The following is a 21,466-nucleotide window of genomic DNA, read 5'->3' as shown; positions in this document are numbered from 1 at the left end:
CTAGTCATTAGCTCATCAGACCAAGCTCCAGGCCTGGACCATGTTGAGGCTGAGTGGACTTGAACATGGAGAAGCGGGAGTACCGTCAAACGGGGCAAACTGTACCCCATGCATCACCCGCCACTGCCGTAGGGTGGAGCCAGAGGCCTCTTGTCTTCCTCTACTCCTTGGTCCCTGCTCCTGCTCCTCATTTTTGTAATCGGTTTACCTCTAGGACAGTGGTTCTCAATGGGGGAAGGAGGTGTGTGATTTGGCCCCCAGGGGCATTTGGTAATGTGTGAGGCATTTTTGGTTGTCACAACTAGAGGCGATGAATGTTGCTAGTATCTAGTGGGTAGTGGTCAGGGACATGGATAAATATCCTACAATATACAGGACAGTTCCTGCAACAGAGAATTTTTTGGTCCAAAATGCCAACGGTGCTGAGGTTCGAAAACCCTACTCTAGGTTTTGGCCTTTGACCCCAGACTCCAGTCTTCGGGTAGCTTTAGGCCTTCCCATCAGCACTCACAGATCCACTATCCTTCCTGGGTGACAGGCCCCCCAGCTCTATGACAAAACTCCTGAAGATGGGGAAGATGGCTGGTTCTACACCCAACTCAGAACAGGCCCTGCACCCAGAGGACAGCCATACGTTGTTGTGTAATGAGTAACAATAGAACCTGAAGATTAGAGCACCAGATGAAATCCCTTCCCATCCACCTCCAACTCCAGCTAAGGGAGTCAGCTACTGCTAAAGGCAGATTTTGGATTCACCAAAGCCTGGCTCAGAGGTGGGGGGGCTCATGTTCAGGACAGGCTATGTAGGTTCGGCAGTTTTCCCATGATTCAGCTCATAACACCTGGGCTGAGGGGGAAATAAGAGCTGTCTTAGGCTTTAACAGAGTGTTGGGCTCTAGTCTTTCCCATTTTGCTCCCCTCTCATGCCCTTGGAGAAAGGGGGTCACAGAACCTCTGCACCCAGAACATTAGGGGTGAACTTGGACACAGGTATCTACTTTTCATCAGGACATTTCTGAAGGTGGAGGTGGGGGCTGGCCTACTGGAGTATGGTGAGGAAGCATGAGCCAGGCCACCCTGTTCCTGATCAAAGGAACATTCACCCAGCAAAGGGCAGAGGCCAAACGGGCATGGCCACACCTGGGCAGGTGCAGGGGGTTTACATGCCAGAGCGCCAGTTGTGGTGAAGCTGAACCAGACATGTCTCCTATGCAAAAACTCCCCCAGAAGTGTTGGTTATTAAAATGAAGTTGAGCTAGACCAGGATGGAACACGCACCTCTTTTCTCTTAGCAGCTGACTGTGGCTGGAGCTGGCATCACTAGTACCTGGGACCAGTTGACACCGAAGCCAGCTGAGAAGGGCTAGCCCCCCTGAATGCAGACTCCCCTCCCCTCCCAGCCTGCGGGTGCCAGCAAGCCCTCAGAGGAGCTGGCGGATGGGAGGGGAGTGCAGTTGGGGGGGTCCCCAGGTGGGAAGGAGGCCCTGTGATTGTGATTATAAACTCAGCGGTAGCTGACATTTTGATAACCAGATTGGAGTACAGAAATCACTGCTTGGGTTGCCATGACAAAATACAGCACCCTGGGTGGCTTAAACAACAGAAATATATTTTCTCACTGTTCTGGAGGCTGGAAGTCTGAGATCAAAGTTTGGCAGGATTGGTTTCTTCTCGTCTCCCTCCTTGGCTTGGAGATGGTTGTGTCCGGATATGTCCTCTCACCTGGTCGCCCCTAGGCCTGTGTGTGTTTCTGTGTCCTTGTCACCTCTGCTTTTTTTGAAATCCTCACTGGAGGATATTTTTTCCATTTATCTTCAGACAGAGTAGGAGGGAGAGGGAGAGAAAGAGAAACATCGATGCGAGAGAGACACATTAACTGGTGGCCTCCCGCACACCCCAACCAGGGCTGGGGAAGAACTGCAACTGAGGTACGTGCCCTTGACCGGAATTGAACCCACCAGTCTTTGGTCCGAGGGCCAACGCTCTACTGTGGAGCCAAACTGGCCAGGGTGTCTCCTCTTTTTTTAAGGGCACTGGTCACACAGGCTTGGGGCCTACCCCAATGATCTCATTTCACTAACTTCCAAAGCTCTACCTCCAAATACAGTCACATTCTGAGGCACTGGGGGTTAGGACTTTAACATGAATTTTGGGGGACACGATTCAGCGCATAATAACTGGATTAAGCTCTTTTGTTGTTGTTGTTGTTGATCCTCACCTGAGGATATTCTTCCATTGATTTTATTTTATTTTTTATTTTTTGCATTTATCTTCAGATAGAGAGGGAGAAAGAGAGAGAGAGAGAGAGAAACATTGACGTGAGAGAGACGCATCAACTGGTTGCCACCCACATGACCCCAGTCGGGGCCAGGGACAAATCACAACCAAGATACGTGCCTTTAGCGGGAACCAAACCCAGGACTCTCTGGTCCATGGGCCGACGCTCTAACTGCTGAGTCAAACCAGCCAGGGCTCTTCCATTGATTTTTTTTTTTTTTTTTTTTTTTTTTTTTAGAGAGTGGAAGGGAGGGAGGGATGAGAGCGAGTGAGAGAGGAAGAGAGAGAGACACATAGATTGGCTGCCTCCCACATAACCCCGGCCAGGGCTGGAGATTGAACCTGCAACCCAGGTATGTGCCCTTGACCAGAACTGAACGCTTGACCCTTTGGTCCTCGGGCTGACACTCTAACCACTGAGCCAAACTGGCCAGGGCTAGATTAAGTCCTAAACTGATTTGGACAAAACTAAGATTTCTGCTCAAGGGGGACTGGCATGTTCAGGGTCATTGCTGAGATTAAGAGAGTTTGTACATCACCGATGGACATATAAATTAATAGTCATAGGGTGAAAACACTTACAGGCTTCCTTGACACAATTTTATCGAATTTCCTACCAAAGGGCCCATGCAGATATAAGCCAGCACTGGTGTAGAGTGATGTGGGCCACAGTGGGTAGTGTTCTGGGACATGCCTGCCACGGGACCAAGGTCAGTGTGTTCCTAGTGGACCGAGTTCTGGCAGGAACTGCCATGGTGTATGAGGCCAGGCCTCCTGCATACCTACTCCGGAACTCATGGTGTGGGGTGCGGCCCGTGGCGCATGCTGGCCAGGAGACATAGCCAGCCTGAGACCTTTATGTATGGTCCTTGCCCTCAGTGGTCTGGGTCAGTTTATCTAGGGTAGCTCTTGAGAGTTATTCTTAGAACTGTGCTCATGAGTTTAATGTCATTTCATGAAAAATCCTGGGATACTAATTAGAATTCTGTGGTATAATGAGTGACAGAGGTCCCTACCTCGTACTAGAATGCACTGGCCTTTTTATTTAAAAACAAAAAACTGTTAATTTTGTGTCAACTTGGAGGGTGTTTTTGGATGAGATTAACATTTAAATAGAGCGAATCCTGGGTAAAGCAGATGGCCCTCCATGATGTGGGTGGGCCTCGCCCAGTCAGCCAAGGCCTGAAGAGATAAAAACTGACCTCGCCGAGCAAGAGGGCATTCTTCATCAGCTCGCCTTTGCGCTGGCACTGGCCCTGTGTTCTGGGACCCCGCCTGCAGGTTCACACTGTGGGTGTTTGACTTTCCAGCCTCCGAAATCACACGAGCCCATTCTTTGTAATACCTCCCTTTCTGTACACCGCATGGGCTCCGCTCCTCTGGAGAACCCTAACTAATACACCTGGCGTGGTGGTGATGGAGGTGGTTCCGGCAGACGTGGCACTTTCTGGAGGGATCTGACGGAGGAACCTGCTGGACTCTAAATACGGGAGGGTCCTCTCTTCGCCCCGCCTCCATTCTGTCTGGTTTCCCAGGTTTCTGACAAGGGTGGGAGGAGTCAGCAGGTGGGCCAGTGCAATGGCAGGTCCAGGAAGCTGAGTCTTCACGGAGGCTAAGAAGTAAATGTAATCAAAGGGGCAAATGACCCGAGGAGAGGACCCAGGAGCAGTATCAAACTTCAGCTGCAGGAGTTATGACCTGAGTCATATGCAAGAGATGAGGCCAGAGATCAACGAGGAGTTGAGGAGACAGAATAAGTTGGGAAGCAGCACAAGAGGGTTAAGTTTCAAAAACTGGGCTACACTCAACCAAGATAGGTTGTGTGCAAGGAATGTGGGGGAGCCATTTAAAGGCACAGAGTTAGGTCAGGGTAAGAGAGGGAGCAATACATGCAAAGCCCACCTCTACTACATACTAGTTCTGTTTGTGACCTTGGTTAAGTCACTTACATCTTTGTGCAGAAGAGGACCAATAAGCCATTTCGCAGAGATGTTGTGTGAATTAAGAGATGCTGTCGAGTGTTTGACCCAGGACCTAGCACGTGTTGAGGATCTGCTCAATAGCATTGGTTCTCTTCTCCTTTTATGGATATAAAAGAATGAGACCACGCGTTTTGTTTAGTAAAACACTTTGTTCTGAGCCAAGCTTCCCCTTTCCTTTCCAGTAGTTACTGTGTTCTTTTAGGATGCAATCTGATTATAATTAGCCTGATGGTGTGAGGGGAAAGGCTCACTTTGAAAGCTTTGTTAATGATGCTACTTCTCTATCACTTTCTCTCTTAGCCTGGATCACTGATTTTATTGTAGCAATTTAAGTGATACTGTTGGTCCTATTAACAATTCCAGTTATGCAAAGGGAAAGTTGGTACATTGCATTTTCACTTAGATTCCTACCTGGGTACGATATGTGATACAACGGTTAAAATGGAAGAGAGAGGGAGAGAGAGAGAGAGAGAGAGCGAGCGCGCACGAGCACCTAAGGTCATTCTATTAATGGTCAGAGTTCATATTTAAGTATGTGGAAACACTGCCTTGTAGAAGGATACGTGGCAGAGACTGTGTTTTCCAATCCATCACTCATTTTCCCTTTAGTTACATAGTTACAGAATTCCACCTTTTTTGAGACTGGAGATATGTATAGCTAAATGACTAGTTGCCAACGTCCTCTGTAGCTAGGTGTAGCCTTGAACCTAAATTATGAGAGGAATTTGTTGGGCGAATCTACCACAAAGGATCCTTAGAAGGGAGACAGCTGGGGCCCAGCCTCTGTCCTTCCCTATTCATGGAAAGGAGGTAAGATGGCTGGGGCTGTAGAAGCCATCCTGGATCGTGAGGCAGCTGAGGACAGAGGAGCCCGCGTCTTTAATGATGTTGTCATCCCAGCCCTGGACCACCTACTCCAGATCTCTCTTACATGAGGGAATGCACGCTGCTGTGTTTGACACAGTGATTGATCTCTGTTACTTGCATATGAATGCAATTAATAACTGGCTCAACATGATTTCACCTCAACCCACATGTTGTTGTCTTCAACCAATGTGTTGGTTTAGATTGTGGTGGGTCTGAGGATGGCTGTGAAGTAGCCTTCAGAAGTTTATTCCAGAGAAATCCACAATCACGGTGCCCTGATGTGGCAGATGACATCCTGAGCTGGCTGGAGGAATCTGGGACAGACCCCAGTTAACTGTAATCTATCTAACTCCTTGGGCTAATTGCATGAGTACTGCTTACAGTGGCCACATAAAAAGAAAAGAGGCCTGTTTATTGGGTATGGTAGACAGAGAATATAAGAAACTTTCTTTTCAGTACTTCCCAAACCCTTGACTTCAATCTCAGATACTCTCATAGTCGGGTTGTCTCCTGGGAGGATGTAGCTGATGTCAGATACTATGTTAGAGACACTCCTACTTGACTGTTACCTCACTCCAACACTCACCGATCTTTGTTGCTTGTTCAGAAGGGCATGTCCTTTGTAATAACTATGTATGGTGCCAGGTGGGTACTAGATCTATCAGGGGAATCACTTCTTAAATTACATAAATGTCTTACCTGAAACTAATATAAAATAATATTGGCCCTGACAATTTTTGCTCAGTGGTTGGAGCGTTGGTCTGCAGACCAAAGTGTCCTGGGTTCTATTCTGATCAAGAGCACATACTTTTGACAACATCGACTCCATAATCCTACAGTTTTGTTACTCAGATTTTTTCAACAGAAATATGTATGTATTTTCACCAAAAGATGTACAAGAATGTTTATGGAAGCACCGTTCATAAAAACCTCAAACTGAGCCCGGCTGGTGTGGCTCACTGGTTGAACACCGACCCATGCACCAAGAGGTCACCGGTTCAATTCCCGGTCAAGGCGCATGCCCAGGTTGTGGGCCCAGTTCCCAGTGGGGGGCATGCAGGAGGCAGCCAATTGATGTTCTCTCTCATCGATGTTTCTATCTCCTTTTCTCCCTTCCTCTCACTATAAAAATTAATTTAAAAAAAATTTAAAAAACAAACAAACCTCAAACTGAAAATAATTCCAAGGTCTATCAACATTATAATGGATACCATATAGAAAAAAAGAGCACATATCTGAGTTGCAGGTTTGATCCCTGACCCCAACCTGGGCCATGCGATGTTTCTCTCTCTCTCTCTCTCTCTCTCTCTCTCTCTCTCTCTCCTTTCCACGCTATCTAAAATAAATAAATAAATAAACAAATAAATAAAATTGAGTGTCAACTGTAATTGAAAAAAATTTAAATCACACTTGTATTCCTTAACAGTATTTTTCACCCTCCTTCTAGAGGTAATTGGTATTCTATATCTGGTGATTATTATCTCCACTGTGTTTTCTTCTATTTTTATCAGCTTACTCTCTCTCATTCTGGTTTCAACAGTACTTGAACACAGAGGTACAGCTAAACTGTTGATCTTACCCTTTTCCCACTGTACTTCATCCCTTTCACAGTGCATATCCTGTCTTACTGTAATTACCTGCTATGTACTCAACTTTTTAAAATTTTTTTATCCTCACCCGAGGACATTTTTCCATTCTTTATTCAGACAGAGTGGGAGGGAGAGAGAGGAAGAGAGAGAGAGAGAGAGAGAGAGAGAGAGAAACATCGACGTGAAAGGGACATACTGAGTGGCTGCCACCCACACGACCCAATGAGGGCTGGGGACAAACTGCAACCAAGGTACATGCCCTTAGCGGGAACTGAACCCAGGTCTCTCTGGACCACAGGCCGACGCTCTACCACTGAGCCAAACTGGCCAGGGCTATATTCTCAACTTCTTTACCTCATTCTGGTCTTATCATATCTCATCTGATACCTGAGTAAATCAGAATATCGTTTGTACATTCCTTCTCCCCTGTAAATGAAATGACTAAAGAAAAATGTGAAAGGGAAGGGAATAGAGTCACTAATATTGTGACAGTTTACACGATGACCTATGTTACTAGAATTAGTGGGGTGATCACACTGTAAGGTATAAAAATGGTGAATCACTATATTGTACAGCTGAAACTAATGTGACCAATGTAAGATTGTATACCAACTATACTTAAATAGATAAATAAATGAATAAATGGAAAAAGGCATGTCCTGGGGGTCAGTCCGAGTCTCAGAGTGTCATCATCTGCACAAATGAGAAGCACTTCTATACAGTCTGACTGGGCTGTCTCCTCAGAGATATTTTGTTCTAACTGGATCAAGCCCTTTCATTAGTGACTTCTCAGTCACTGAATTCTGTAGTTCAATCCCTCAAAATCCTCCCCCCTTTTCTTTCTAGTTCTTACAGCTGGTACCCTAAAACTGGCTCTTGGTACCTCATGCTAAGATTCATGCACAGCTTCCTAACTAGCCTACCCCTCATGAAATCAATGCCAGACTACCTTGCCTGGAAAACTACTTTTGACCTGTCTCACTTTAGCTAAAATGCTGCTCCAATTCCTGTTACCAATCATATGTTTGTTTTGAGGACATCCATAATCTGCTTTCATCCCCAGTTTCTTCCTTCACCCAAACACACCCTGGGTTACATTCTCCAGGCTGCCGGCAAGCCCAGCCCTCTTGCTGGGAAGTCAGGCTGGGTAGTTCCCCCTGCTATTCCCCTAATCCAAAACCTAGTCATCCTTGGGGGGAGGGGTTGGTAAAGGCGAGGTAGAAGATTGTGAAAGAGGTTGAAGAAAATAACTAAAATTCTTTGTTTTCATGTTCAGAAGGATAATTTTATTTGAACCTATTCATTTATTTTCTTTTTTTTTTTTTTTTTTTTATCCTCACCCAAGGACATTTTTCCATTTTTTGCACAGATAGAGTGGGAGGGAGAGAGAGGAAGAGAGAGAGAGAGAGAAACATCGATGTGAAAGGGACACATCGAGTGGCTGCCACCCACACAACCAACCAGGGCCGGGGACAAACTGCAACCGAGGTACATGCCCTTAGCGGGAACCGAACCCGGGTCTCTCCGGACCGCAGGCCGATGCTCTAACCGCTGAGCCAAACCAGCCAGGGCCCTATTCATTTATTTTCAATCAAAATCATGAAGATAAACAAAATATGAGGCAAAGGGAAGCTAGTCTTGAAGAATTTGTGTCTTCAGGTTTTTCTGGTATAAAAATCCTTTTTTAAAAGAAAAACTTTTTCTTTATTGATTTTAGAGAGAGAGGAAGGGAGAGGGGGAGAGAGAGAAACATCGATGAGAGAGAACAAGGATTGGCTGCCTCCTGCATGCCCTCCCACTGAGGACTTGGCCCACAACCTGGGCATGTGCCCTGACTGGGAATTGAACAGGCAACTTCTTGGTGTGTAGGCGGACGCTCAACCACTGAGCAACACCATCCAGGCCTGGTAGAACAATCCTTTCAAGCCTGGAGCTACTCAAAGATGAATGATGAATGATGAAAGAAGAAAAACGTTATTTCCAACAGGTGGTGTGCTATGTGTGCTACAGCAGAAGGTGGCTGTAACAAATAGTTTCATTTCTAACCTGCATTGATATATAAATTAGACCTTATTTGGAAATGATTAATTTCTGGTAGACTCAATCCAACATTATGCCAACTTTTACATTTGTTGTAGATGCTATTTTAAGTACTAGAAATTAAATTTTCATCACCAAAACATGAGAATAACAGCTATTACTAAGGCAATGAGCTGTAAAATTCATCCCCCAGCGCTGCTATGAAAATATACCTGTTAAGAGAAAATCTTACTTTATCCAAATTTTTTAGTCATCATGTACTTGTTGGCTTGTCATTCTTATTTGACCCCAACCAATTAAACCCCAGTGTTTCTCAATTCTTCAGCTAAGGGCACTGTTTTCTCCCACTTCTGTGCACACAGGATTAGTCAAAATGATTTTGCCCAGATCGGCCTTGACTGCACTAACTCTTCCTCCATTAGACAGGGACCCTATGTTTACCATGAGCACTTCATTCTTAAACAACTTCTGCACCTTTGCTGCTTTTATGTCTCCCTTGGTGCAGACACCTAGAAGCTGTCTAAGCAGGAAATAGGAGATTTCCAATTCTGTGAAGATCTCAGGTAAAGCTCCAACTGCACCAAGTACCTGCCCCATCATCTGTCAACCCTGCACAAAGTGGGGTCGGTTTTTGCCACATCTCCCGTAAGACCTCCTGGAGCAGCACACCGAAGATCACTAAGCTGTGCGAACAGTGACACAATTTTGGAAAAAGTTGGTTTACACATGTTTTCCTTCACTATCTATGGAAACAATACCAGATCTGATTTCTGTCTCCTGGCCCACCTTTAATACTCCTTTTAGACTACTACCTCCAGCTGACATCCCCTTTAAGGTTATTGGCGTCACAGCCAGGTTTGTTGACATCACGGGAGCTAATAATAGTAAGTACTTCAATACTGTATTTCAGCTGAGCAGAAATGGGAATAATAGGAACTTCTGCTACTGTGCCTTTTACAAATGCAAGGATCTGTTCATACTGTTCTTTACCCAGGCTTTCTTTTACCAAATCAATTTTATTTATTTATTTATTTTTATCCTCACTCGACATTTTTCCATTTTTTGTTCAGATACAGTGGGAGGGAGGGAGAGAGAGAAACATCGATGAGAAAGGAACACATCGACTGGCTGCCTCCCGCACAACCCGACCAGAGCCAGGAGGAACTGCAACGAGGTAGTGCCCTTGGCTGGAATCAAACCCGTGATTCCGTCCACAGGCGGACGCTCTGACCACAAAGCCAAACCGGCCAGGGCATCAATTTTATTTTTAGAAGCAAAATATGCTTGTTCCATGATTTCTATAGCAGCCAAGTGTTCAGAAGTCTGAGGCTGAGGACAAGACTCATTACCAGCTAGCAACAGAAGAGCTGCATGCACCGCTGCTGCACTGTTCAGCGCGGTAGCCATAAAATACGGTGGCCAGGACAATTCACAAAGGAGACACGTCTGGCTAACCTGAAGTTCCCTTTGGTCCCTGGAATGTCTGTAGGAAACTCCTCAGGTGTACTGCTTCCACAGGATCTGTAACATTCTGGTGGAGGACAACTTGAGGCATCAAGTTTATAAATCTTAGTATTAGTATCCAGTCTTGATAGTAATCTCTCTTCTAGTTCAGTTTCGAACCTGACAACGTGAACGCCAGAAACAGCTTTTACAACTGCGGATTTTTCACGAGCTACATGACCAATTGTACCTACATTAATTGTGGCTCATCTGCTGATGACTTTGTGTGACAGTGGCGTCAATTTGGTAACATCCGAGGTGGCAAGATTCTGGTCAGAAAGATTTGGCAGCCCGTCACTCCAGCCGCTGCCCCGCCTCCCCCATCTTGCCCTCATAGCCGAAATTCCTTATTAGCACCTACTATCTGCTTCCTTTTATATTATTCTATTCGTTAAGGGCCTAACTCAGGCCAAAAACAGTGTAACGTTTTCCTAACTTCTATATAGGGAGGATTCTCACAACTCAGGATATTTTTCTTAATTGTTGAGAAAACATTAGATACAGCTAATTAGACTGTTAGGCACTGTAGAAAAGAATCCTCTGCTGTATTTTTTTTACCCTCACCCGAAGACACTTTTGCATTTATCTACCCATAGAGCGATAGAGCGGGAGGGAGAGAGGGAGGGAGAGAGAGAGAAACATCCATTGATTGCAACCCACACGACCCCAACCGGGGTGGGGACAAACCGCAATGGAGGTAGTGCCCTTAGCAGGAACCGAACCTGGGACTCTGGTGGGGGGGGAGGGACGATGCTCCAACCGCTGAGCCAAACCAGCCAGGGCTGTATTTCTTTTATATTCTCCCGGCAGTTAATTCAAATACTCAAGACTTGACTGGGTAGGTCTTAGTACTTAAGAAAGTATGAACTTTGAGTTCGAATCTTGTCTCTCACTTATTAAGTGTGGGACCGGGGCACCTGCGTAACTTCAGTGAACTCCAACTGCGGCCTGCAGTCACGGCACCTATCCTGGGGAGAAATAAAGACACGTGTCTGCGAACCCTGCAGCGCAGTCCCTGGCCCACCTTTGCTGCTCAGTAATCGCCCTTGGCCCGGCTCAGGCCTGGAGGAGGCCCCAAGGTCAGTTCTCTCCGACCCGAAGGCCACCCGGGGCGGGGTGGGGAGGGGCCCTGGCGCCCAGGACCCGCTTTCCTCACGGACGCGCTGGGGCAGCGCCAAGGCCGTTCAGGGAAACCGGAGTCTTTCCTCCGGGAAGGTCGCCTGACCCGACGCTGCCCCAGCGCCGCCGGCAGAGGAGGGGCGGGGAGGCACGCGGACACCCCGCGGCCCGTCTCCTCCTCCGCGAGCCGCTGGGCGGTGCCGACGTGGGCGGAGCTACGGGCCGTACCATCTGACACCGGGGGGGGTGGCGGCCTTCCCTCGGGCGACACACCGGAGAGCACGGCCGGTGGGCACCGCGGGTCCCGCGGGCCACGGCGAAGGTATCTCGACCCCCCTTCCCGCGTTGCCCGGGCCCGGGCGCGGGCGGGGCAGATCCGGGGCCTGCACCCCCCGGGGTGGGAGCGGCGAGCAGGGGGCGGGGCCTGCGGCCGGCGGCGGTGTCCTTGCGGCGCAGGCCGGGTCGCCGGTTCACTGCAAGCGGTCAGCGCTTCGCGGTGCAGCTGCCGGAGCTCGGAGAGACCTGCGGCGGCGTCACCATGTTGTGCAGGGCGGCGTGCAGGTGAGGCGCCCGGGCCGCGCGGCGCAGCGGGGTCGCGGTCCCGGTCCCGGTCCCGAGAAGCACGGGCAGGCGGCGGGGTGGCGCGGGGCGCGGGGGTCGCCTCCACGGCCCCCGCTCTCCCGGCTCAGCCGCTGCCGGGCTGGGTCCCGGTGGGGTCGGGGGCCCCTTCGGGACGCGGGCCCCTTCGGGACGCGCGTCGCAGGGAAGTGGCGGGCGGCCCAGCCCGAGGCCAGGTGTGCGTTGAGCGCGTCCAGGGGCGGCGGTGGCGCAGGACAGCGGCGTTAGTTCCCTGTGGGGGGCGAGCGACCAGACGGGCGCGCGTGGAAGCGAACAGCCCGCGGGTGCCGACCGGTCCGTGTGGTCTCTCCGTCCAGCGCGAGCCGGAAGCTGGTGCCCGCTCTGGGGTCGCTGGGCTGCAGGCAGAAGCACAGCCTCCCCGACCTGCCGTACGACTATGGCGCCCTGGAGCCTCACATCAACGCCCAGATCATGCAGCTGCACCACAGCAAGCACCACGCGGCCTACGTGAACAACCTGAACGCCACCGAGGACAAGTACCTCGAGGCGCTGGAGAAGGGTAGGTGCGGGCGGCCCGCCCTGGGCCCTGGGAGGCTGGCTCACGGGAACGGGATGGCCAGGCGCATCTCCGCCGGCGGCGACTCTGTCCAGTAGCTCACCCCACGTGTTCTGGAAATTGACAAGGAAAATATCCACTTGTGACAAACTGAAACAGCCTTGTGTTTATTTACTAACATTTAGAATTCTTTGAAAATATAATGTGGAGTTACTGTTGCTGTGGTTGTTTTTAAGAGCCCGGTTGACAAAACCAGTAACGTGTGAGCTTTTTGTGTTTTGCGTCTGGCGGTGTGTATGGGAAATACTATGTTTTAATGTTTCTAAACAGAAAACGATCACACTTTTCAGCCTATTAGTTTCAGCAGTGGTTTGCAGAGGAAATAATTGACAGTCGTGTTTCCAGACGACAGGTATGGCTTCATGAGCTACAGTTTAAACATGTATTTTTTCTTAAATATTCGTACTGTATTTTTATTGCGTTTCAGCTCTGAAATTGGTGGAGTACATTTTTGACAGGACATCTTGTTGAGTGGGGGCATCTAGTGGGAAAATGTAGTATTTCAGCCTGATTGTGTTATCAGGTAAATGGCTAAGCAAAAACAAGGGGAAGTTGCCACATTTCGGGAATGTTTACTTCTGACAGAGAAACCTCAAGTATGGCAAAATGTTCTGAGTGTGGGAAAAGTTTGGTGATTTAGGACATAACAAATGCGGGAAGGATGTGGTAAAAGTGGGTTGGGGAATATCCCAGTTGTGAAAGTGTTTCCTACATGACAGCACATGACACCCATGGACCTCTCCCCAGTGTTTTAGAAACAGCTTGCTTTCACTCCTTTTCTGGTGCAGTCGAAGCTTTGCTTGTTTAAGGAAAGCCACTGGGAAAAAAAGCTGCACATTATATTCTATATTGCCCGTGAATTAATAAGGACCCACAGAACTTCCTTTTATTTGAAAAGTTACATTTTAAAAATTGTTAAAGAGCTAAATTTTCATATTTGAAATTTGGGATTAAAGGAGTTTAAGTAAAACCACATCATCAATCTCATCACATGTAAGTAACATACTTTTCAAAGAAACATTTAACTTTTATTGTGTTTAACAGAAAAAAAATGAAGCCAAAGAAAATGTTGAACTTCAGAAAAGTATTCTCAAAAGCAGATACTAAGCCCCCCAAATTTCTATTAAAATTTAAGAATGATTAATTGAACTTTATTTATTTTTTTAATCCTCACCCGAGGATATTTTTCCATTTTTTGTACAGATAGAGTGGGAGGGAGAGAGAGGAAGGGAGAGAGAGTGAGAAACATCGACGTGAAGGGACACATCAAGTGGCTGCCACCCGCACGACCAACCAGGGCCGGGGACAAACTGCAACCGAAGTACGTGCCCTTAGCGGGAACCGAACCTGGGTCTCTCCGGACCGCAGTCCGACGCTCTAACCGCTGAGCCAAACTGGCCAGGGCATTAATTGAACTTTAAGAGATCGAAATTACTAAACTAATTTTCAATAAGCATGTTTCTTTCCCATTAGGAAAGTGTAGTTATTGTTGACTTATTGAAACACAATTTAATAAACTTACATTTGTATTTAGGGTTACTTTCCAAGAAAAGTTAGTAAAGGGAGACACTGATCTAGAAGAAAATTATTTTATAAACAACTTATTTTCCAGTTGACATCTTAAAAAAACTCCCCAAATTCAACTATGTATTCAGATATCTTGTGGTTCTCTCCTCTTCTCTGAATTGCTAACCAACTGGAGGTTTGGCCTTGTTTAAGAAAACAAGAGTAGTTCTTACATAGGTTCTTAGTGTGCGCCCTAAGAACAGAAGTAGAGAGCTTTTCTATTATGTAGCTCTGAGCAGTGTTTCTTTGTCCTTCAGTTTGCCTCTTGATATCTTGTGAATCAATGTTATTTAATAAGGGAATTCCCCCTTTTCCCTGAGAGTTTATCTGTAGCTTCTGGAAGGCATAGAAAAAATATTTTATTTTGCCTACTTGTTAAGCAAGGTAGGAAAAAAAAGCTCCAACATGACATCCTTTTTTTTCTTGGTACGTGCCCCTAGTGGGAACCGAACCCGGGAGACTCTGGTCCGCAGGCTGATGCTCCAACCGCTGAGCCAAACCGGCCAGGGCTTAAAGGATATTTTTTAAAATTGATTTTAGAGAAAGAGAAAGGGAGAGGGAGGGGAGGGGGAGAGGGAGAAACATCAATCTGCTGCCTCCTGCATGCACTGTCCAGGGAATGAACCCCAAACCCCTGAGTATGTGTTCTGATCAGGAATCAAACCTGAGACCCTTTGGTGTATGGGATGGTGCTCTAACCAACTGAGCCACAATGGCCAAGGCTATTCCTTTTCTAAAGTACTATAGATATTAGAGAATTTTTTACCCTAGAAACTACATTCAGTATATTCAATTATCTAGTCAATCGACAAACGTTTATTGAGTGCCTGCTACGTAGGAGGCCGTGTACTGGGCCCTGGGATAGAGCAGTGCATGCAAGTCCTTGTCCTCACTGGAGCTGTCATTCTGGTGGGGAGACAGATGATCGAGGAAATATGTAGGGTGGCAAGGGTTGTAAGTCTTCTGGAGAAAAACAGAGTAGGGGAATTGACCATTTTTTACTGTAGTTAGGGAAGGCTTCACTGATGGGGTTGGTGGTTCAGTACAGACTCGAAGGAGAATGAGGGATGACGCGGGAGGCCTCCAGGAAGAAAGTTCCTGCCCAGGAGGCCGTGGAAGCACTCAGCTGGAGCCTGCTGAGCTTCTGAGTGCAAGGAAGCCGGTGTGGCTGGAGCTGGGCCAGCGAGGAGCTGCGGGCCGTCACGTGGCGTGCATTTCTGTAGCTGACTGTCAGGACCCCGGGTGCACTCAGAGGAGCTGCCCCTGGAGAGGGTTGCCTAGAGGAGTGGCAGGATCCATGTGCATGGAGGATAGACTGCGGGGCAGACAGGGAGGCAGATCAGCCCGAGGGCGGCAGGAATGCTGCTGGGAGACGTGCTGCTGGTCTGCACCAGCCGTGGCAAGAAGGGGTTGGATTCTGCGTGCCTTCTAAAGGGAGAGCGGCTTTGCTGGGGGTTAGAGGTGGGGTGGGAGAGGAAAGGAGTCAAAGATGACCAAGTTTTCTCAATGTCCTGAGAAGACCGCTGCCACCTACTGAGATGGGAAGCGCACAGGAGGGGTGAGTTTGGGGTTGAAAATCTGCAGTTGTTTTGAAAGTTGCATTTCTTGTTAATGTAACACTGGGATATTTCCCAGTGAAGAGTTGTCTACCTTGAAGATGAGAGGTGAAGAATTTCCGTATAGTCTGTATACGGAATCATACATTTTAATCACTATTTTCTGTCTTTGTTCTCCATTATTTCATTTGCTGAAATCTTTTCTCGCCAAGGAAACTCTGAGTTCTGTGAGCTCAGGAGTGGATTTTCTGTAGCTTTCCCGGCCTGCTGTCTCACTGTTCAGCATGTTGCTCATCACCTGAAAGTCCACCAGGACAGATAATTTTGGGAAGGTCCTCTGTGTGTGTGTGTGAGACCTCACTGGAGGATATTTTTCCATTGATTTTTAGTGAGAGTGGAAGGGAGAGAGAGACACACACAGAGACAGAGACAGAGAGAAACATTGATGTCAGAGAGACACATCGATTGGTTGCTCCTGCACGACCCTGATGGGCCAGGGATTGAATCCGCAACCCTTTGGTCGGTGGGCCAACTCTAACCGTTGAGCCACACCGGCAAGGGTGGAAGTTCTTCTTTGATACAATCCTGAAATTGTAGAATTTAGGATGCACAGGATGCTATAGACAAGCTAATCCAATTACCTGGCATTTTACAAAGAATAAAATAGTGTCTAGAATGGCTGGAAAAGTAAGAATTTTTGAAAATGTATTTGCATTTTAACATTTCAGGTGACGTTACCACTCAGGTAGCTCTTCAGCCTGCGCTGAAGTTCAACGGTGGAGGCCATATCAATCATACCATTTTCTGGACAAACCTGAGCCCCAACGGTGGTGGAGAACCCAAAGGTTGGTATATATTGGTGCAGGCTTAGCCACATTTTGTGCAAGATAGGAATGATTGCTTTTTATGTTACCCTAATTCTCTCTGAGGTATCATACTGGCATAGTTTTCGTAGCAAGGAGTGCAATCAAGTTGTAATAACTTTCAAAGGGACATACGTGAGAATGGAGAGTGCATTCAGGGAGTGTCGCCAGATTTTATGTACACGTTTATATGCACATTTTATACACGGTGTCGACTTTTGGTTGAAATGCACTGTGCTGTACATTGGGGACAGACAGATACGGGTTTTAGAAAAGACAGGCTTTCTCTTACTAGCTCTGGGACTTGGGGTGAGATACCTAACTGTTCTGGACCTTATTTTCTTCCTCTGTGTGATACGTGGATAATAATAGGGCTTTTTGATGATCAAGTTCTATGTAAAGTGCTTGGAGTAGTGCCTTTTGCTATTATTTTACTATTCTTCCTAAATGATGGGAAGTCAGTTGTCCCAGAAAATTAGGTTTGCAGGACAACTGCAGATGATGAGGGGAGGACAGAGCTGATGGTCTGGGCCGCTCCCTCGCTCACTGGACTTCTCGTGCAGTGTGTGGAGACTTCAATTATCCCCTTCACCTCAGGGGAAGTCTGGGGCACAAGTACAGCTCCCCTCGTTTCTGGCTTCACCTTCAGTTTCTGTGTGTGTGTGTGTGTGTGTGTTAATTGTGTTCTAAAAGACATCTTATGCACTTGAAATAAGCAATTTCATGGGGAAGTAATGATGAATGGGGGAGTAAGTATGGGAAGCTGCACAATTTATTTTTTGTGAGTTAGGTCTTCAGACCACGATTTAATACTATTGAGGTTTTGTGAGTTATCAGAGTATCAGATACACCCCTATTCAATTAGTGGGTGTTGGTATTCTCTACTACTTCGTGTTATCTGTATCATTTTGTTCCATCATTTTGCTTATAACAGATGATTACTTTTAATGGAGAGGTGATATTTTTGGCCTAGTTGATTTGGTTGATGTGCTCAGTCTAGCTGTATTGCTACAGAATGAAAGGTCCATAGCACCTAAAGGGTACCCTTAGTTCAGTGATAGAAGAGAAAAACCCCTCTTTTAAAAATTATGTCACTAAGATAGGAAAGATCTAGCTGCTTTGGAGAAGAACCAGATAACAGCCATAATGTTTTATTCCCAAATTGAGACAGAATAGGTAGGGTAGAAGTCAAAGTAAAATTTTCTACTGCGTGGAAAAAAGGAATGCTAATGGAAAATCTTTCTTTGACGGCAGTAGCTCAGTGAGGGGAGACACGCCTCTGCAAGGCTTCGGTAACAAGTGTGTGAATTGATGGGAAGCCTGGGACACAGGCCGCAGGGCACAGGACACGGTGTTATGGAGACTCACCGGGTTTTGTTGTGTCTCCTGCATGGTGTTGTCTGGTTGTATCTTGGGTCATATGACAAGAATATTTTAATGTAATAAAATATTGTAATTGTTGCCATCTGTTCATTTGTGGGTGATTGGATCTTTTTTTAAATAGGAGAATTGCTGGAAGTCATCAAACGTGACTTTGGTTCCTTCGCCGCATTTAAGGAGAAGCTGACCGCTGTTTCTGCTGGTGTTCAAGGCTCAGGTTGGGGCTGGCTTGGTTTCAATAAGGAACAAGGGCGCTTACAGATTGCTGCGTGTTCTAACCAGGATCCCCTTCAAGGAACAACAGGTTAGATTGGAAAATTGTTACCCATTCATTCACGGGAGATGGTGCACTATAAAGCATTTGATTTGAAATACAAAAAACTAACAGTGTTTAAGCCTGTCATGAATGGATGATACCCAGAGTCTAAGCAAAAGTGCTTTAAAAGTTCTTGATATTTTGAAATCTTAAGTCTTATCAAAATTGCACATGTTATTTTATAGATACGTTAACAAAAATTACTGAACTAAGGGTATACTTTAAACATAAACTGCTTCATTTGACACTTAGTTCATATCAGCCTACATAATTATATACTCTGAAATAAAAAACTAAAGTGAGATAAACAACAAGAACGAGGAAAAGACTTCTGATTTCAAACCTTGGACTCTCACTGTCTGCTGAGCACTGGTGGTCAAAGCGGGAAGGGAGCTCAGATTTCCAGACCGCTGCCTTTCTGGGGGTTTTGGTCGATGACAATATTGGCTTAGAAGGGCCAGGCTGGATTCACCCAGTCCTGTTTTGCATTGAGCCAGATTGAATGAGAAACTCTTTAGGAAAGAGATCCTAAGTCATCCAGCAATTAGCTGGAACTGTGACCTTTGATGTAAAGAAGCCGCAACGACATCTAAACATCCAACAACAGTGGTTCAACAGCCACCTTTTCAACCTGCACACGTTAGAAGACTTGGTCACATGACTCTTCCTTGGACATACTCAGATTTTTCCAGAACGTAAACAGCTCTTTTGGAAAGTGAGATGCCACAGAATTTGTAAAAGCAGCAAAAGATTTGTAAGCACTGTGTGCTGTGGGAGTCAGATAGGCCCCTGAAGGTACCTAGCTGGAGGAAGGCTGTGCTTTCCAGAGAACCCTGGCACACTCCCTGTGTATCTCTTTCGTCGGTCTTACTCAGTTTTTCTTACTGTTCTTTCTTTTAGTGCCTCATAAATGCTTTTATTCTCTAAGACTAACAGTCTTGGGGAGCAGGGTAGGTTTCTCATCACCTCACAAATGACACATCTGACTGAGACGCCCAGTGAGCATGACTGAGAACTGGCTCTTGTATGAATATGTTGCTATTTTAAGAGTAGCTGTTAAAATACTGTAGTTCGTTGATTTTCCCAGGTCTATTTTAATTATTTTTAGTACTGTTCACATTTTCTTTCAAAGAGTAAAGTTTAAAATCTTTGATAGGAGTATTTATTCTTATTACATTTCCTGTTTATATAAGAAACTGAAAAGTGGCTGAGAAAATTGTAAAGGGTAATTGTGGGTGCTTAGGCTAAAGGTTGAACTGAGAAGGTGCAGTGTTGAAATGGAAATTTATCATTTTTGCTTTTTTTCTTCTTTCCAATAGGTCTTATTCCACTGCTGGGGATCGATGTGTGGGAGCATGCCTATTACCTCCAGTATAAAAATGTCAGGCCTGACTACCTAAAAGCAATTTGGAATGTAGTCAACTGGGAGAATGTAACTCAGAGATACTTGGCTTGCAAAAAGTAGGCCGTGAGCATTGCACCCCACGCACAAGCTCTTTGCTGCTGTCCTTGTAGTAGTGCAGGTACCTCGGTCCCCTGTGAGCTGCTCTGTTGGAGCATCTCTGAATGTAGCTTGTTCACATAATTGTTAAACATAATTTAGCGCTATGACTCATTTCTTGTTTTAAAATTTTGTTATTGCGCATCTGTTTGAAAATATTAAATGCTTAGTATGATTTAGTCTTTTGATTGAACATTTTCTTCAAGAGAGGTAAAATACCCAGGAGGCTATAAATGTCGTCATAAAGCCATGAAAGTATCGCACCCCTATACTGTTGGGCCCTCCGGAAGCCTTCTGACCCTGTTCTGCTACATTTGTAGACAACCTAGGTGTTTGCCCCAGTTGCTTAACAATAAAATATTAAAAATTTTCCCAAGGGAAGTATTTAGTTTTCTATTGAAAATTACTTGTTTTGTAAGTAAGTAATCCTATATCTAGCATTAAGTCTGATAGATGTCACCCAGTGGTCTTTAATTATTTATGGCCACGTGTTGCACAAAGTTAACACAGTTTTGTCATTTCAAAAAAATACAGTGTGGTTGCTAATTGAGCATTGCTTTGTTAGGAGAAGGAAATAGTTGTGCATCTGAATATTTCTGTACAGGGAAATATGAAGACTTGTATGTGAAATCTTGTCCTTAGACATAGCAATGTATATTGTGTGAGTGCTCGAAAGGGATGAATTCGGCCAAGCTGATAAAATCGGTGATGGGGATGAGGCCACTGCCCCCTCCTTTCAGACTGTTCTGAGCAGCCCTGGAAGGAGCACCCACCTGCCAGGCGCGGCCTCCCAGAGAGTGGCAACGTGGTTCCTCGGTGCAGCAGCACTGTGCCCCCTCCAGGCACGTTCGTGCCCAAAGACTGGTGTTTGAGTCATTCTGTTCATTTTGATGTATCTTTTCTAGAAAATATAGTCACTATAGAAGCTTTATATTGTTGAGTGTTTTTTTTTGGTACGTGCCCCTAGCGGGAACCGAACCCGGGACTCTCTGGTCCGCAGGCTGATGATCCAGCTGCTGAGCCAGACCGGCCAGGGCTTGTCGAGTGTCTTTAATAAAGGGAAAACTATGCACATAACACAGCAGCGCAGCATATCAGGTTATGTTCCTGTTTATTGCAAAAGGAGCTGTTTTCAGTGGCATGAAGCTGTGGTGTATTTGTGCCCAATATTGTCATGCGTCCCATGTTTCAGCGTCTTTCTCGTTGTCATTTTTAAATATATTTTTATTGGTCTTAGAGAGAGAAACATCAATGTGCAAGAGAAACATCTATCGGTTGCTCCCTCCACCCCCACATGCAGCCTGACCGGTATAAACCTGCAACCAAGGTATGTGCCCTGACCGGAAATCAAACCCAAGACCTTTCAGTGCACGGGACGACACTCCAGCCAACTGAGCCACACTGCCCAGGCCTCGCCTGTTAATGGCTGTAGAATATTTTATCAATTGAACATTTCCTAATTTGTCCTACAGTTCTGTTACTGAATTCATTTGTTTCTAATTGTTTTATTATGAATAATGTCTTGAGCAGCCCAAATAAGTTTTACCTTCATTGGAATATTTTTTCTACAGAGGTTTTTTATTCTTAAACCTATTTAGTAACAAGATGTTTTACCAAGTTTATTTTTTGCCTCCCCCCTTATTTTCCATTTTTTTTTATGGAAAAATGTAACTTAGCAGTTTCAATATTGAAGACTGAAGTTTTAAAAAAAG

The 21,466-nt window shown here is 46.0% G+C and overlaps 1 protein-coding gene and 1 pseudogene across 1 annotated transcript; one reads left to right on the top strand and one right to left on the bottom strand.

The window, feature by feature from the left end:
* Nucleotides 1-9,001: 9,001 nt before the first annotated feature.
* LOC118620800 lies at nt 9,002-10,593 on the bottom strand (annotated as a pseudogene).
* A 1,231-nt stretch (nt 10,594-11,824) lies between these two features.
* On the top strand, nt 11,825-20,685 carry SOD2 (superoxide dismutase 2). Its single transcript, XM_036248410.1, has 5 exons — nt 11,825-11,938; nt 12,313-12,515; nt 16,423-16,539; nt 18,062-18,241; nt 19,573-20,685. Exons 1-5 carry the CDS (start codon nt 11,916-11,918, stop codon nt 19,716-19,718), a joined length of 669 nt encoding a protein of 222 aa, XP_036104303.1. The 5' UTR covers nt 11,825-11,915; the 3' UTR covers nt 19,719-20,685.
* Nucleotides 20,686-21,466: the final 781 nt, after the last annotated feature.

This window comes from Molossus molossus, unplaced genomic scaffold, assembly GCF_014108415.1.
Source record: "Molossus molossus isolate mMolMol1 unplaced genomic scaffold, mMolMol1.p scaffold_m16_p_8, whole genome shotgun sequence".
Taxonomy (NCBI): domain Eukaryota; kingdom Metazoa; phylum Chordata; class Mammalia; order Chiroptera; family Molossidae; genus Molossus; species Molossus molossus.
This window is presented reverse-complemented; position numbering and strand designations above follow the sequence as displayed.